General features: G+C 37.0%; 1 protein-coding gene across 4 annotated transcripts in view; it reads right to left on the reverse strand.

Moving 5' to 3' along the window:
• The window catches only part of MKLN1 (muskelin 1), a 378677-nt gene that overhangs the window by 136272 nt on the left and 222889 nt on the right, over positions 1 to 19516 (reverse strand). For all 4 annotated transcript variants that reach the window (XM_086689876.1, XM_086689867.1, XM_086689884.1 and 1 more), the window contains one exon: positions 10202 to 10271. In XM_086689876.1, the coding sequence (XP_086546002.1) occupies positions 10202 to 10271 (70 nt within the window). The remainder of the gene's footprint in view (positions 1 to 10201; positions 10272 to 19516) is intronic.

Here is a 19516-nt window from a genome sequence, read left to right on the forward strand (position 1 = left end):
AGCTTCATTTCATTAAGGCGTTAAGTTATAGTGCTATGGCTGTAGAAATTCAATGCTAATGAACAAATAATATACATAAAATAAGGTATGTGTAAACAGAAACACACATAAAGTAAGGTCATATACCGTTTGGTAAACAGGAATGTTACGACCAAAGGCACACAGGAATCTAACCCTGTATTTCCCCTAGAAGCAATGGCTCAGTATTCACTAATGCAGTCTTCATGGCGATTTTATAAAATATAACTATTGTAAATTACACAATCAACTATCTATAAAACCAAAACACATTAGAAATGGAAATACTTTTCACAGTTTTAGGGCACTAAAGTAGCTAAAGTACATGCACCAAACCTTTACAATCACCATATACGGTCATGGGGGGATTTAGAATAATTAAAAACAAATATGGAAAATAGAGGCAATTCTCATACTAATTATATGGTACCACTTCATGAAATAAGGTTTCTCTTATCCAAAATCAAAATAATAGAACTAAGTTATATATCCTAAGTAGTGCTTTGAAGCAGGCAGGTCAAGTAATAGTTTATTATCAAAATAAGCTACAAAGGTAAGTAATTGTATGTATCTGTCATATAAATTATTACTAGCAACTATTTTTCAGTGATCTATGAAAATAATATTTCCACTTTACATAAAGTATATTTTACTTAATTTAAATTTTTTTTAAATTTTTTTTAATGTTTATTTATTTTTGGGACAGAGAGAGACAGAGCATGAACAGGGGAGGGGCAGACAGAGAGGGAGACACAGAATCGGAAGCAGGCTACAGGCTCTGAGCCATCAGCCCAGAGACCGACTCGGGGCTTGAATTCATGGACCGCGAGATCGTGACCTGAGCTGAAGTCGGATGCTTAACTGACTGAGCCACCCAGGCGCCCCTAAATTTTTTTTTTTAACCTTTAACATTTTATTTCCCTATTTTTAGAGAGAGAGAGAGAGAGAGAGAGAGAGAAAACACAGGCAGAGGAGGGACAGAGAGAGGGACAGAGAATCCCAAGCAGGCTCTATGCCGTCAGCACAGGGCCTGACACGGGGCTCAAACTCATGAACTGTGAAATCACGACCTGAGCCAAGACCAAGAGTCAGACACTTAACCAACCGAGCCATCCAGGTACCCCAATCAGTTAAGCATTACACTCCTGATTTCTCTTCAGGTCATGATCTGAACTGTTCATGAGTCCAAGCCCTGCATCGGAGGGAGCCTGATTGGGATTCTGTCTCCCTCTTTCTCTGCGCCTCCCCTGCTTATTCTCTCAAAATAAATAAAAATAAACAACAACAACAAAAAAGGGAAAGTGTTTCTGGAAAGTTCTTTTTTATTCTCAACTATAATCTGCAATTTTGGTTACTGTATTTTTCATTTCTATTTTGGTTCTTTTTTTTAATTCCCTGCCAAAATTTTCATTTTTTTTCCAATAAATGAAGTTTATTGTCAAATTGGTTTCCATACAACACCCAGTGCTCATCCCAAAAGGTGCCCTCCTCAATACCCATCACCCACCGTCCCCTCCCTCCCACCTCCCATTAACCCTCAGTTTGTTCTCAGTTTTTAAGAGTCTCTTATGCTTTGGCTCTCTCCCACTCTAACCTCCTTTTTCCCCCTTCCCCTCCCCCATGGGTTTCTGTTAAGTTTCTCAGGATCCACATAAGAGTGAAAACATATGGTATCTATCTTTCTCTGTATGGCTTATTTCACTTAGCATAACACTCCAGTTCCATCCATGTTGTTACAAAGGGCCATATTTCATTCTTTCTCATTGCCATGTAGTACTCCATTGTGTATATAAACCACAATTTCTTTATCCATTCATCAGTTGATGGACATCTAGGCTCTTTCCATAATTTGGCTATTGTTGAGAGTGCTGCTATAAACATTGGGGTATAAGTGCCCCTATGCATCAGTACTCCTGTATCCCTTGGTAAATTCCTAGCAGTGCTATTGCTGGGTCATAGGGTAGGTCTAGTTTTAATTTTCTGAGGAACCTCCACACTGTTTTCCAGAGAAGCTGCACCAATTTGCATTCCCACCAACAGTGCAAGAGGGTTCCCGTTTCTCCATATCCTCTCCAGCATCTATAGTCTCCTGATTTGTTCGTTTTGGCCACTCTGACTGGCGTGAGGTGATATCTGAGTGTGGTTTTGATCTGTATTTCCCTGATGAGGAGCAACGTTGAGCATCTTTTCATGTGCCCGTTGGCCATCCAGATGTCTTCTTTAGAGAAGTGTCTGTTCATGTTTTCTGCCCATTTCTTCACTGGGTTATTTGTTTTTCGGGTGTGGAGTTGGTGAGCTCTTTATGGATTTTGGATACTAGCCCTTTGTCTGATATGTCATTTGCAAATATCTTTTCCCATTCCGTTGGTTGCCTTTTAGTTTTGTTGGTTGTTTCCTTTGTTGTGCAGAAGCTTTTTATCTTCATAAGGTCCCAGTAGTTCATTTTTGCTTTTAATTCCCTTGCCTTTGGGGATGTGTCAAGTAAGAAATTGCTACGACTGAGATCAGAGAGGTCTTTTCCTGCTTTCTCCTCTAGGGTTTTGATGGTTTCCTGTCTCACATTCAGGTCCTTTATCCATTTTGAGTTTATTTTTGTGAATGGTGTGAGAAAGCGGTCTAGTTTCAACCTTCTGCATGTTGCTGTCCAGTTCTCCCAGCACCATTTGTTAAAGAGACTGTCTTTTTTCCCATTGGATGTTCTTTCCTGCTTTGTCAAAGATGAGTTGGCCATACGTTTGTGGGTCTAGTTCTGGGGTTTCTATTCTATTCCATTGGTCTATGTGTCTGTTTTTGTGCCAATACCATGCTGTCTTGATGATTACAGCTTTGTAGTAGAGGCTAAAGTCTGGGATTGTGATGCCTCCTGCTTTGGTCTTCTTCAAAATTACTTTGGCTATTTGGGGCCTTTTGTGGTTCCATATGAATTTTAGGATTGCTTGTTCTAGTTTCGAGAAGAATGCTGGTGCAATTTTGCTTGGGATTGCATTGAATGTGTAGATAGCTTTGGGTAGTATTGACATTTTGACAATATTTATTCTTCCAATCCATGAGTGCGGAATGTTTTTCCATTTCTTTATATCTTCTTCAATTTCCTTCATAAGCTTTCTATAATTTTTGGCATACAGATCTTTTACATCTTTGGTTAGATTTATTCCTAGGTATTTTATGCTTCTTGGTGCAATTGTGAATGGGATCAGTTCCTTTGTCTTTCTGTTGCTTCATTACTAGTGTATAAGAATGCAACTGATTTCTGTACATTGATTTTGTATCCTGCGACTTTGCTGAATTCATGTATCAGTTCTAGCAGACTTTTGGTGGAGTCTATCGGATTTTCCATGTATAATATCATGTCATCTGCAAAAAGTGAAAGCTTAACTTCATCCTTGTCAATTTTGATGCCTTTGATTTCCTTCTGTTGTCTGATTGCTGATGCTAGAACTTCCAACACTATGTTAAACAACAGCGGTGAGACTGGACATCCCTGTCGTGTTCCTGATCTCAGGGAAAAAGCTCCAGTTTTTCCCCATTGAGGATGATGTTAGCTGTGGGCTTTTCATAAATGGCTTTGATGATGTTTAAGTATGTTCCTTCTATCCCGACTTTCTCGAGGGTTTTTATTAAGAAAGGTTGCTGAATTTTGTCAAATGCCTTTTCTGCATTGATTGACAGTATCATATGGTTCTTATCTTTTCTTCTATTAATGTGATGTATCATGTTGATTGATTTGCGAATGTTGAACCTGCCCTGCATCCCAGGAATGAATCCCACTTGATCATGGTGAATAATTCTTTTTATATGCTGTTGAATTCGATTTGCTAGTATCTTATTGAGAATTTTTGCATCCATATTCATCAGGGATATTGGCCTGTAGTTCTCTTTTTTTACTGGGTCTCTGTCTGGTTTAGGAATCAAAGTAATACTGGCTTCATAGAATGAGTCTGGAAGTTTTCCTTCCCTTTCTATTTCTTGGAACAGCTTGAGAAGGATAGGTATTATCTCTGCTTTAAACGTCTGGTAGAACTCCTCTGGGAAGCCATCTGGTCCTGGACTCTTATTTGTTGGGAAATTTTTGATGACTGATTCAATTTCTTAGCTGGTTATAGGTCTGTTCAAGCTTTCTATTTCCTCCTGATTGAGTTTTGGAAGCCTGTGGGTGTTTAGGAATTTGTCCATTTCTTCCAGGTTGTCCAGTTTGGTGGCATATAATTTTTCATAGTATTCCCTGATAATTGCTTGTATCTCTGAGGGATTGGTTGTAATAATTCCATTTTCATTCATGATTTTATCTATTTGGGTCATCTCTCTTTTCTTTTTGAGAAGCCTGGCTAGAGGTTTATCAATTTTATTTTTTCAAAAAACCAACTCTTGGTTTCGTTGATCTGCTCTACAGTTTTTTTAGATTCTATATTGTTTATTTCTGCTCTGATCTTTATTATTTCTCTTCTTCTGCTGGATTTAGGCTGTCTTTGCTGTTCTGCTTCTATTTCCTTTAGGTGTGCTGTTAGATTTTGTATTTGGGATTTTTCTTGTTTCTTGAGATAGGCCTGGATTGCAATGTATTTTCCTCTCAGGACTGCCTTTGCTGCATCCCAAAGCGTTTGGATTGTTGTATTTTCATTTTCATTTGTTTCCGTATATTTTTTAATTTCTTCCCTAACTGCCTGGTTGACCCATTCATTCTTTAGTAGGGTGTTCTTTAACCTCCATGCTTTTGGAAGTTTTCCAGACTTTTTCCTGTGGTTGATTTCAAGCTTCATAGCATTGTGGTCTGAAAGTATGCATGGTATGATTTCAATTCTTGTATACTTAGAAGGGCTGTTTTGTGACCCAGTATGTAATCTATCTTGGAGAATGTTCCATGTGCACTTGAGAAGAAAGTATATTCTGTTGCTTTCGGATGCAGAGTTCTAAATATATCTGTCAAGTCCATCTGATCCAATGTATCATTCAGGGCCCTTGTTTCTTTATTGACCATGTGTCTAGATGATCTATCCATTTCTGTAAGTGGAGTGTTAAAGTCCCCTGCAATTACCACATTCTTATCAATAAGGTTGCTTATGTTTGTGAGCAATTGTTTTATATATTTGGGGGCTCCTGTATTCAGCACATAGACATTTATAATTGTTAGCTCTTCCTGATGGATAGACCCTGTGATTATTATATAATGCCCTTCTTCATCTCTTGTTACAGCCTTTAATTTAAAGTCTAGTTTGTCTGATATAAGTATGGCTACTCCAGCTCTCTTTTGACTTCCAGTGGCATGATAAATAGCTCTCCATCCCCTCACTCTGAATCTGAAGGTGTCCTCAGGTCTAAAATGAGTCTCTTGTAGACAGCAAATAGATGGGTCTTGTTTTTTTTATCCATTCTGATACTTGTCTTTTGGTTGGCGCATTTAGTCCATTTACATTCAGTGTTATAGAAAGATATGGGTTTAGAGTCATTGTGATGTCTGTAGGTTTCATGCTTGTAGCGATGTCTTTGGTACTCTGTCTCACAGGATCCCCCTTAGGATCTCTTTTAGTGGTTTAGTGGTGATGAATTCCTTCAGTTTTTGTTTGGGAAGACCTTTATCTCTCCTTCTATTTTTTTTTTTTTCAACGTTTTTATTTATTTTTGGGACAGAGAGAGACAGAGCATGAACGGGGGAGGGGCAGAGAGAGAGGGAGACACAGAATCGGAAACAGGCTCCAGGCTCCGAGCCACCAGCCCAGAGCCCGACGCGGGGCTCGAACTCACGGACCGCGAGATCGTGACCTGGCTGAAGTCGGACGCTTAACCGACTGCGCCACCCAGGCGCCCCTACGGTATGTTATTTTAATTGCAGTATCTTTTAGTACATTTACTTCTTATACCTAATGTTTTTGAAGGTTTCTCTATCATTTCTTCCTAGTTCTTACTAAAGGCACCTTGTTTCCTGGTACATTTGGTTATCTTTGCGTGCGTACTGCTTACTTTCCTTGAATAATGATCTACGGAGACTACCTGAAGATTTGGGAAAGGTAACTATCTCCAGAGAGGATCTGCACTTGCTTTTATTGAGAACCTTAAGAGCACTATACATCCAGGATCACCAGGTTCATCCAGGATCATCCAGGTTTTCTTCATTTTCTCCTCCTCTACTCAGTGCCAATGTAACTCTTCCCACAGTCCCCCAGAGGTGGAGATTTCTTCTGTTTAATTATTCTGAGAATTCATCAATTTAGGTTCCCAGCTTTCATAAACTTTATGTATGTGTGCATCTTTTAAAAATTCAGCCCTTTTAGGGGTGCCTGGGTGACTCAGTCAGTTAAGCATCCGACTTCAGCTCAAGTCATGGTCTTATGGTTCTGCTGACAGCTCAGAGCCTGGAGCCTGCTTCAGATTCTGTGTCTCCCTCTCTCCCTGCCCCTTCCCCTCCCTACCCCCCCCAAATAAATAAACATTTAAAAAAATTTAAAAACTCAGCCCTTTTAGTAATTTTCAGAATATGGTTTGAGTAAAAAAAAAAAAAAGAAAAAGAAAAAGAAGAAAAAGAAAAAAGAATAAGCGTTGGAATTAGTATTATTGACCTAGCTCACATCCACTAGGAGTACAAGACTACTTGCTACATATCTATACCTTAAAACTATATCCATTCTGGGGCGCCTGGGTGGCGCAGTCGGTTAAGCGTCCGACTTCAGCCAGGTCACGATCTCGCGGTCCGTGAGTTCGAGCCCCGCGTCGGGCTCTGGGCTGATGGCTCAGAGCCTGGAGCCTGTTTCCGATTCTGTGTCTCCCTCTCTCTCTGCCCCTCCTCCATTCATGCTCTGTCTCTCTCTGTCCCAAAAATAAATAAACGTTGAAAAAAAAAAAAAAAAACTATATCCATTCTATCCCATATGGCAGTTTCACACAAAACTAAGTAAAATCAGAAATTACTTTCAATTATATTTTTTCTGACAAGACTGCTGTTTTTTGAGATTGGCTACATGGAACCCCAGTTATATCTGATGTGTAATTACAATGAGGGAAAACAGATTCATGTTACCCATTTCCATGATAAGTTAGTCTCTTTTATTTTTATTTACTTATTTTTTTAAAGTAGGCTCTGCATCCAGCGTGGAGCCCAACATGGGGCTTGAACTCACAACCCTGAGATCAAGACCGGAGCTGAGATCAAGAGTCAGACGCTTAACTGACTGAGCCACCCCAGGCATCCCAAGTTAGTCTCTTTTAAATCACAAAAACTTTAAGTAACTTCTACTCTCAGACTTAGCACATTGAATATTAATTGATTCAGGGTATTTCTTGTCTCATTAAGAGGAAAGACAATAGTTAATTCACTGCTATAAAGTTTGGCACCCCATGGGTGCTGACTAAATAATTTTTGAATAAATAAGCAAATGAATAAGTAAAAAGACATTAAGTAATACTGCCTTCAAAATACTGTTCCATAAGAAATGAAAGAAATTTCACAGTAAAGAGGTTACCACCATTTCAGTAATAATGAAAAAGATTATATTCATTAGTAAGACATAAAAACAACTGAATAAAAACAGAAACACCAAATTTGAGGGCTCAAGTAAAATGAAAAGATGAATAAGAAAAACATGATTGAAAACACAATGTATTCAACCTCAGTGTGAACAGGAGGGGTTGTGTACCAATAACATACAATATAACCCCACAAACAAATGCAAGAAGGTCTGAATGTAAACAGGAAAATGCAAATTAAAGCCACAGTGAGTTATAATCAAAGATCTAACAGACTGGCAAAATCTAAAAATCAGCCATATAGAAGTGATATGGAGACTGCAATGTACAGCATTTTTCTTTTTCTTTTTTTAATTTTTTTTAATGTTTTTTTATTTATTTTTGAGACAGAGAGAGACAGAGAATGAGTGGGGAAGGGACAGAGAGAGAGGGAGACAAAGAATCTGAAGCAGGCTCCAGACTCTGAGCTGTCAGCACAGAGCCCGACACAGGGCTCGAACTCACAGACTGTGAGATCGTGACCTGAGCTGAAGTCGGACGCTTAACCGACTGAGCCACCCAGGCGCCCCTACAGCATCTTTCATATATTGTCAGTGAGAATATAAATTATACAGCCTTTTTGAACATATGATCCATCAATTGTGCTCCAAGGTATACACCATAAAGAAAATCTTATACATGTGTACCAGGAGACAACATACAAAAATGTTCATAAGCAGCCTATTCATAATAGCAAACAACTATAAAAAACTGAAAAGCCTATCAATTGCAAAATGGATAAATACATTTTGGCATATTTATACTGCACTGGAATACTACATAGTAGTTAAAATTAAGAAACTACAATTATACTCAGCAACATTAATAAATATATAAATACATAACAAAGCAAAAGAAAAGCAGATCAATATTTATAACGATTCAATTTATATTATATTTATAAAAAATCAAAGTCAGATAAAAGGACATTTATATGTTGTTTTTTGTTTGTTTTTTGAGAGAGCATGTGTGTGTGCATACAAGCTGGGAAGGGGCCGAGGGAGAGGGAGAAAGAGAATCTTCAGCAGGCTCCATGCCTAGTGCAGCGCACAAAGCAGGGCTCCATCTTATGATTGTGAGATCATGACCTGACCCGAAATCAAGAGTCAGACACTTAGCTGATTGAGCCACCCAAGCGCCCCAATATAGGATATGTATAAACATACACATGTATGATCCTGTGAGAAAATGCTTAACATGAAATAACAGTTACTAGGAGTTGGAGAAAAATATAAGACAGGACTCACAAGAAGCTTCAACAGGTTGTGGTTGTTTTGTAAAGACAGTTGATGAATAGATACTTGTTTTATTATTCTTTATACTATATATAAAAACTATGAATATATATTCTTTGGATGTGTATTTTGCAATTAAACATTTAAGTACCAGGTGATCCAAAAGATATGCAGTTAAAAATATATATAAAAGGGAAAATAAGTATAAACATTAGGTTTCCAAAAATTACACTAGAAATTACACCGGAATTTACTTACCCATCTGCTTTCCTATCAGAGCATTAATTTCCTCCAGGATATGGACATATTATATGTTAATGCTTAAAGAATACAACCGAAAGAATGACTTTTTAAATTCATATGACCTCAGGCAGCACTTTTCAAGGAAAGAATTTAGTTCATGGTCTTGATATCATCTAAATATACCACTTTAGTAAAATAACAAACTATATTAAGTTTATTTTCCCTAAAAGGCAGTCATTGAGTCCAAGTCCAACTTACTAACATTTCCTTAAACATTTACAGACCGACTTGAGTTTGAATTACAATAGAAGTCACAACATCTTCTTAGATCAGCACTGAGATCAGTTACTGCTCAAAATAGTAACAGCACCTAAGCCAGTTCTTTTCATTAACATTTTCCTCAAAAGGTATCAAGAAACTTAATTTTGCATCATTAGTTATCTGGAAAAAATACATACTAGATTTTAAATGCTCCAGGAGACACAAGTAAGCCTATGTTTCATCAAATTCCACACTGCATTTGTCTATGAAATAAACATTCTTTCAAAACTAAAAAAACCAAAAAACAAAATAAAAATCTACCTCACATTTTCAAAGACTGAATAAATTATTAATGGATTCCAGATAATTGCTGTCAATTAAATGCCTATTTAAATTTTGACTTCTAGGGGCGCCTGGGTGGCGCAGTCGGTTAAGCGTCCGACTTCAGCCAGGTCACGATCTCGCGGTCTGTGAGTTCGAGCCCCGCGTCGGGCTCTGGGCTGATGGCTCAGAGCCTGGAGCCTGTTTCTGATTCTGTGTCTCCCTCTCTCTCTGCCCCTCCCCCGTTCATGCTCTGTCTCTCCCTGTCCCAAAAATAAATAAACGTTGAAAAAAAAAAAAAATTTAAAAATAAATAAATAAATAAATAAATTTTGACTTCTAGGGGCGCCTGGGTGGCGCAGTCGGTTAAGCGACTGACTTCAGCCAGGTCACGATCTCGCAGTCCGTGAGTTCAAGCCCCGTGTCAGGCTCTGGGCTGATGGCTCAGAGCCTGGAGCCTGTTTCCAATTCTGTGTCTCCCTCTCTCTCTGCCCCTCCCCCGTTCATGCTCTGTCTCTCTCTGTCCCAAAAATAAATTTAAAAAAAACGTTGAAAAAAAAAAATTAAAAAAAAATAAATAAAAAAAAATAAATTTTGACTTCTAAATGGTATCAGGAGCTTCATCTTACCTGGGGAGGATAGTTGCTCTCTGAGGACCACCGTGAAGATTGGTCATTTGGTTTATCCACTAAAATGTTCCTGAAATAAAGAAAATTATAGCAAATAATTAAAATTATAAGTGAATATGGGGGATGCGTGGGTGGCTCAGTTAAGTGTCCGAATCTTGATTTTGGTTCAGGTCATGATCTCATAGTTTATGAGTTTGAGCCCTGTGTCAGGCTCTCTGAACTGATAGGACAGAGCCTGCTTGGGATTCACTCTCTCTCCCTCTCTCTCTGCCCCTCTCTGCTCACACTCTCTCTCTCTCAAAATAACTAAAACTTAAAAAAATAAAATTACAAGTTGAATATGAATATGCAAAAAGAGGAATAATCTACCAGATGCTGAAATTACCATAGGTATATAATGTTTGGAGCTTGAACAGAAAGAGAAAATAAAACAGAATAAGGAACAGAAAAAAGCTCTAGTATATATAAGATTTTGAAAATATGATAAAGGTAGCATTTCAAACAATGGAGAAAAAAGCAAGAAAAAATATACTTCTGCTTCATAACCAAGTGACAAAGTGAACAGTACATACATTTAAGGTGAAAAAACAAAATACCTAAGAATAATAAATTACCATATATACACATCATATATATCACTATATTACACAATTATATTGTTATGTTATATATATAATACATATATTAACATCATATATGCATATATATATACATACAATCAATCTTTAGACTAAGAAGTCTTTTTTTTTTTTAATTTTTTTTTTTCAACGTTTATTTATTTTTTGGGACAGAGAGAGACAGAGCATGAACGGGGGAGGGGCAGAGAGAGAGGGAGACACAGAATCGGAAGCAGGCTCCAGGCTCTGAGCCATCAGCCCAGAGCCCGACGCGGGGCTCGAACTCACGGACCGCGAGATCGTGACCTGGCTGAAGTCGGATGCTTAACTGACTGCGCCACCCAGGCGCCCCAAGATTAAGAAGTCTTTAAAGTACAGCATCTGAATCAGAACTCTGGGTGAAAAAAAGGAACTGATGTAAGTAACTTTAGAAGATGGTGCCTTCACCTGAAACTATAAGGCTAAAGACAAATGGAACTATATATAAAAACTGTACTTTATTTTATAAAGTTGTTTTCTAAGATATATGGGTTAATTCTGAAATAGTTTACATGTAATGTATACTGGGGTTGAATAAATAAGTAAATGGATGGCAGATAGTGGGAGCCAAGCTTCTCACTTTGGAGTGGAAAGTTACAGAAAAGCAAAGGGAGGATGGTTAGAATGAACCCTGAGGTACTGGATCAGAGCCAGAGACATCACTGTGAACTCATGTTTAGTTTAATATGGACACAGATAAATATAAAAGTAATTATAGATATATATGTGCATGTATGCACACACACCAGTTTTTCCTAACTCTGTTTATTAAAAGGGACTAGAATTAGTGACACCCCAGTAGCAATGAGCACTCACAGCACCCAGAGCTTGGTTTCTACATAATATACCCCAATAAAAGAAAATAGAGATTCTAGGGGAAATGGCTGGTTCTAGGATTGGAACAGGGTTCAAAAGATAAACCTGGAGCATCCTGTAGCACTCAAAAAAATTAAAAAATAAGGGATGGAGACATATCAAAAAGACACAGAGAAACCAAAATAAAAGAATGAAAGAATGAATGGCCAAAGCTGAAATAATTTAAATAACAAAATAAATAGTGTAGTACTGGATTATAACCAAAGAATATAATAAATATCCATGAGTCCATACTAATATAATCCCACTCTAATCATCCAACAAACTCAAATTGAAGAACATGCAACAAAATATATGACTAATACTCCTCAAAACCCTAAATATAATGAAAAACAAGGAAAGAATGAAAACTTGTCACAGACCAGAGGCAAGTAAAGAGACATGATAACTAACAGTAATGATAGTTTATTTATTTTTTCTTAGTAATCTCTACAGCTAATGCAGGGTTCGAACTCATGACCCCAAGATCAAGAGTCACATGCTCTTCCAACTGAGCCAGCCAGGTGCTTCAAAAGTAGTAAGTATAAACATAAACATAAATACTTATTTATCTTCAATGTACAGATTAGGAAACTCAGAGAGATAAACTAATTTGCCTAAATATACAAACACCTAAGTAAGGATTTGAACCCAAGGCCATCTGACTCCAAAGTCAATGCTCTTAATTATTATACTCCACAGCTTGAGAATTATTCTACTTCTTGGAACTTAACCAAAAAAATAATCCAGGGGATATAAATCATCCACATTCATCACAGCACAGTTTATAATAGCAAACTGTAAGCAACCTAATCATGTAACAATAAGGAATTAATTAGACAAATTATGACATAACTGTGTTACAGAATACCATGTACTCATGATCTACAGGCTAACTTTAATGTCACTGGAAAATGTTCACTACACAGTAAGTGAAGAGAAAAAGTAGTTTATAGTGTGTGTGTGTGTATGTGTGTATATATATATATATATATATGACAAATCAAGTATTTTAAGTAATAATATTCATACATGGAGAGATAAGTTAAAGAACATATACTAAATTGTCAGTGTCACTTTCAGTGATGAGATTACATGGACTTTTCCCGTTTTCTGTACTATTCAAGCTTTCTAAAATTAACACACAGTACTTTCATAATAAAAAAAGTTTTTTTAAAAAAGGATGAATGATAAAACACAAAATGAAGATAACCCTACACAAAAAAATTGTATTGCAGTTAAAAGCTAAAGCTAGGGGCGCCTGGGTGGCGCAGTCAGTTAAGCATCCGACTTCAGCCAGGTCACGATCTCGCGGTCCGTGAGTTCGAGCCCCGCGTCAGGCCCTGGGCTGATGGCTCAGAGCCTGGAGCCTGTTTCCGATTCTGTGTCTCACTCTTTCTCTGCCCCTCCCCCGTTCATGCTCTGTCTCTCTCTGTCCCAAAAATAAATAAACGTTGAAAAAAAAAATTAAAAAAAAAAAAAAAAAAAAAAAAAAAGCTAAAGCTAAAAAACCAGGATTAAAAAAAAATCACTGACATGAATGTTATAAAGCATGCAAGAAAATTGAACATAGAACTATAATAAAATGGGACCACAAAAAAATCATTCATGTTAATGAACGACATGAGGGAGTTTAACCAGTCATAACTGAAAGATGAGCAGATGGACCACTAAATGCAAAGTCAAAGAGGCCAAACAGTTGCAATATGTTGTGGTCTTGTGAATTTTGAAATGCCTATTAAATAGTGTTTTGGAGATTCAGCAGTTGGGTATCTGAGGCTAAAACTCAGGGGAAAATACATGTATCTTTAGGGACATCAGTACATCATAGCTAAAATATTTAAAGCCATGATACTGAATGGGATGACCTGAGGCCTGAAATGGAGCTAGAGAAGCCAAAGGACTCATTAAGCTATGGAGGTCCATCATTTTGGGGGTCTAGATGAGAAAGGTCAAGCAAAGGAAACTAAAAAGGGACAAAGGTGAAGAAAACAGAAACTCAGAAAAGTGTGGATGCCAAATGAAAATATTTTAAGTAAAGAAGTGAAAAACTACATAAAATGCTGCTGAGAAGATAGGGACTAGGTGTATTCACCCTCATATGCCTCACTCCAAGGCTAAATGCTGCTACATACAAAGTGCTTAATAAATATTTGATAATGATATGAACAGATAAATAAGTAGCACTACAAAGAAAAATTAAAATAGAACCATCAAAGCATAAAATATATTAATCATACTTATTACCTGCAACTTAAGCTTATACTAAGTCAAAATGAATGATAAATGGGGCAACTGGCTGGCTCCACTGGTGGAGCATGCAGCTCTTGATCTCAGGATTGTGAGTTTGAGCCCCACTTTGGGTGTAGAGAATACTTTAAAATTTTTAAAAATAAATAAATGACAAATAAAATACAAGTCAGAAATAAAGTGAGGTTAGCCTGAGGTGGTTTGGAAAGATGGAGGCTTGAATATATTCCTGATAATCTCCAGTCACAACATTGGGTCAACTACTAAGCACCTCTCCTGCCTGTGCGCAGCAGGTGACAGAGGCCAGAATCAGAACTTTAAGAACCATAACAAAAGCTTGGCCATAGGAATATCAAAAGACCCATGGACATCTCTCTCCCCAATAGAAAGGCATCAACTGCATGAGCATTTCTGGGACAATCTGCTCATCTCCCTGGCTCACAAAGAGCTTCAGGAGAGCTAACCGATTGGGTTCCCTTTACCACTAAACTTGAGAATCCTCTTAGCTGAGGATATCCAGATACTGAGAGATGTCTCCTGGTAACCCACAGAGAACTAACAACATACAAAAAGACTGCTGGTCTACCCGCTATCTGAGGTATGAGAAGCTTTACTCAAAGAGCACACAACACAAGAAAGCTTGCATAGAAGAATAAATGCAAAAAGAGAGCCAAGAAATCTTTTAAGAAAGAATAGTGAGAGGAAGTCATGTTATCGGCTTTTAAAAACACTTCAAATCCCTAGAATTAAAAACAGTAGGGAATGGTATAGAAACAGACTTATTTCAGAGAAACAAAAACCCAGAAATTGAGCCCAGTGTATAATAGAATTTAATATTTGATAAAGGCGGTATTTTATTTCATTGGGAAATGGTAGTTCATAGTTAAATGATGCTTATGCAACTGATGGGAGAAAATAAGTTAACTCCTAACTAATACAAAATTAATGTCAGTTAACAATTTTAACATACATACATACATATACAAAAATCTTAGGAAAAGTACTTAGGGGCCAATATATGCAACCAAAAGTGTTAGATCTTTTTGCCAAGAAACCAGAAGGTGTGAAAAAAAATAACTATTTGATTATGAAAAAAACTTTTAAAACACCATAAAGAAAACCCAGAAACAAACAATAGAAAAAAATGTTTGCAACTCATAGGAGTAATAAGGTATTTATATCTAAAATATGAAAAATATTATTTCACATTGATAATAAGACAAACACAATGGAAAAGCAGAATAAATGATACTAAAATCATTAAAATAACCAATAAACAGCAACAAAAATTAACATAAGATATTTTTTCATCCATCAAATTGATTAAATTAGATCCCTACTATCAGGAAATCAGGTAGAAAAAGGTAGACATGTCCATTACCCTAGGCTTTATGGAAAGTTAATATGCAGCATCTATTAAAACTTTCAATGTTCATATTCTTTTCCTTAGCACTCTCATTTCAGAATCTATCCCATAAAAATAAAATCATCAGTACATAAGGACATATGTATACAGATTTGTATATATGAGTCTGTTTAATGCAGCATTTTTACAGTATCAGAGAAAATAAATTATAGAACATATAAACCATGGAACATTATACATTATACCAGAGAAAATAAATTACAGAACATACAAACCATAGAATATTAAAGAATATTTCAGGAGTGCCTGGGTGGCTCAGTCGGTTAAGCATCCGACATCAGCTCAGGGCATGATCTCACAGTTCACGGGTTCAAGCCCCCTGGGGCTCTGTGCTGACCTGGAGCCTGCTTCAGATTCTGTGTCTCCCTCTCTCTGCCCCTCCCTCACTCACACTCTCTCTCTCCCTCTCTCAAAAATAAATAAACATTAAAAAAATTTTTTTAAGAATATTTCAGTTCTATGTCAGCTAAGTGGGGAGAAATTTCTGCAATGTAAGATACAAAGAAGCATCTATGATTCTATCATTGTTAACAAAAACCTGTTAGTTATATATTTGTATACAATCCAATTAACAAGCATGGTATGACCTAAATTTATATCAAGTTATATAAAGCAAGCACAGATACAATAAGCCTAAAATGGAACATAAGTACTATTAAGGGATTTTAACATTATTTATATAAACAGTAAAAATCATTATTGTAAAAATATGACAGTTGAGATGTTGACAAACTTTCTGTATTTCTGGCAAACTGACTACACTAAGTAAGATCAGATAATCAAGTCGGGGTCAATCTTTCTTTCTTATTAAAGACATAGGAGATGCAGAAGCAAATAATAAGGACCTGTTGGCTCTTAAAATTTTTAAGTGACAGGTTATCTCCCAAAGCTTAAAGTCAATTGTAGATTGTTTTTAATTCTCCCTCCTGAATGTTCCTTTCCTCAATCCATTTCCGCTCTCCTGCAAAGCAAATTAGAAAGGAGATCAAGGCAGTGGCTATTAACATCAGTCCTTCACCAACAGTAACAGAGGCTCTTATGAAAGCATTCTATAAAACATGTTCATTTAATTATCCTTCCTGGTGTACTTCCTAAAGACCTTTTGAAATCCACCGCTACTACTGGCATAATATAATAGTTTTTCCTTCTTTTAATTCTGAGGAATGAGCAAGAGACATTAACCTCTAATGCTAAACATGTCAATCACAATAGCAGTTTACAACCTCTGGTTTCTAAAAGGAGAAATACCCCATCTACAGCCTCTACTGAAGGAGCAATCCTAGACAGTGATGTTTTATACCTGTGACTTTCCCTAACAACTATCTAAAGGACAGTTAATCTAGACTGGCAAATGACCAATGATGAAAAAGCATAAGACAAAAAAAAAAAAAAGTATAAGTAAACAGAACCATTGAAACAGCAAACAGATATACAGAATAAGAATAAAGGAACAGAAAAAGAACAGAAAGGAGAAGCCAGTCAGTAGTGAGATAAGAATGCAGCAGACAGGGATGCATGGGTAGCTCAGTCAGTTAAGTGTCTGACTTCAGCTCAGCTCATGATCTCACGGTTCGTTGAGTTCGAGCCCCTCGTCGGGCTCTGTGCTGACAGCTCAGAGCCTGGAGCCTGCTTTGGATTCTGTGTTTCCCTGTCTCTCTGCCCCTCCCCCCTTAGCGCTCTGTCTCTCTCCCAAAACTGAATAAACGTTAAAAAAAAAAAAGATTGCAGCAGACCAAAAAAAAAATTTTTTTACTATTGTCTGAAAAAATAAATGACAAGCAAAGAAAAAAGTTATAGAAAACACAATTCAGTATAGAAACTATAGGATTCAAATAATAATGATTAATATAGTAAGGTTAAGTATTTGCCATTCTAAAATATACTTGGGGTTCCTGGGTGGCTCGGTCGATTAAGCCTCTGACTTCGGTTCAGGTCATGATCTCTTGGTTCTAATGAGTTCCAGCCCCGCATTGGCCTGTGTGCTGAAAGCTCAGAGCCTGGACCCTGCTTTGGATTCTGTGTCTCCCTCTCTCTCTGCGCCACCCCCCCCACCTCCACCCCCCCCACTGCTTGTGCTCACGCTCGCTAGCTCTCTCAAAAAATAAAATAAAATACACTTAAAATACAAAATGCAAATAATAACTGAAAACTGGTCAAGAGGAACTGATAAGGAAGATGGGCTGAGGACTAAAACGACTTTCCATGTTCACCAGGGTTTCTAAAACATACATTTTAATTTAATTTTACTTATTTGTTTAAATGTTTATTCATTTATTTTGAGAAAGAAAGAGAGCAGGAGAGAGGGAGGGGCAGAGAGAGAGGGAGAGAGAATCCTAAGCAGGCTCTGTGCTGTCAGCGCAGAGCCAACACGGGGCTCAAACTCACGAACTGTGAGATCACGACCTGAGCTGAAATCAAAAGGCAGATGCTTAACCAACGGAGCCACCCAGGCGCTCCAAAGTACATTTTAAAATTAAAATGTAATTTTTCATTCCTACCAATGCAGAATGAAAACTGAGGGCAATAAAAATGAGCCACATTAAGCCTTCAGACACAGAATACAAAGACAAAGCTGTGAGTAATTAAATTCTTCAATAAGGACTATAAAATTTATAGTGAAACACATGGGCGAGTGAAATATGTAATACAGTGTTAACCTTTTCCAAGTTATGTCTCTATTTTGCATATTTTAAAATGTACTAAATATACACTATCAATTAAACATCAGAAACAAACTATTAAAATTCATCATGAGAAGACAATTTATTGGACATTTTGAGTTCAAATCAGCAAATTAAAAACCTTTTTTTGATTAAACATGCTCAAACCATAAGCCTACCCAGCAATACCTTTTAAATTACTGCTCTTAAGAATACTTTAAATATAAAAAGCAGCACTTGGGCAAAAAAAATGGAGCATTTAACATTTTTTTTCTGCTAATGGATGCTCAGAATACTTATTGGTAAATCCAGTCGATTTTAAATTCAGAGTTTCAGATACTCAAATACTTTGATGTGAAGAAGTCAGTCCAGAAGAGTATTTAAGGACTCAAGTCTGGAATATTTTCCTTTTAGTAGCTTGAAAACACCATACTAAAACCTGTGCCCTTTTTTGTTGAATGATGATTTAAACTTTGACTGGGAATCAAAAGATTACAGAGGTGGCCACTAATTGGTTGGGTGACCTTGAGCACATCACATCATCTCTCAGGGTTTTAATTCCTTTATCTGAAGTACAAAGAGAAAGGCTGAATTCCTTGGTCTTAAGTTTCTTCCAGCTTTAATCAGAGTGGCAGCATTGCACAATTCTGCAAAACACCACTCACGAAGCCATGCTAACATTCTACAATTCTGTGAAAAGCCTTTTACATCCTTGCTCTAAGTATCACGTATAATCCTCTTCCTACATAGCAGTCAATAACAACAGACAACCCAGTGATTAGTTTCCATTATGTGTGAACACTGCTGGGGTACCAGCATAACAGTACAAGAATGGGTACCTGTGGCCAAAAAGGTACCTGTGTATTTTTTTTAATCATGTTATTATGTATTTTAAAAAAATTTTTTTAATGTTTATTTATTTTTGAGAGAGAGACAGAGAGAAAGCAAGTAAGGTAGGAGCAGAGAGAGAGGGAGACAGAATCTGTCTGGAGCAGGCTCCAGGCTCAGCACAGAGCCCTACGCAGGGCTCAAACTCACAAACAGCAAGATCGTGACCTGAGCAGAAGTTGGGCGCTTAACCGACTGAGCCACCCAGGAGCCCTATTATATCTATCTTTTAATAAACAGTAAATGGAAATAACATAAAACTTAGAAAAAAATTATACAATAAAAAGCAATTCAAATTTTAAAAACAGAAACCAACTCAAATCAATTTTGAATATCCACATGAAAGTTAAAGAGTATACTATAAAAATAATAGCTTCTCCAAAAATTACTTATACTTGTACATATCACAGAGGTTTAGACTCCTTTCCAAATACTTCCCAATTTTCACACAGAAGCATGGTAGGGAGGGGGCCTATTATAAGCTGAAGTTACTTAATTCAACAAATATTTACTGAGTCCTATATGCCAGACGTTGCGTTGGGCTCCAGGAATATAGTGGTATATAAGACAGGATCCCCAC

The sequence above is a fragment of the Puma concolor genome, chromosome A2 (genome assembly GCF_028749965.1).
Source record: "Puma concolor isolate L17-30 chromosome A2, mPumCon1.1.hap2, whole genome shotgun sequence".
Taxonomy (NCBI): domain Eukaryota; kingdom Metazoa; phylum Chordata; class Mammalia; order Carnivora; family Felidae; genus Puma; species Puma concolor.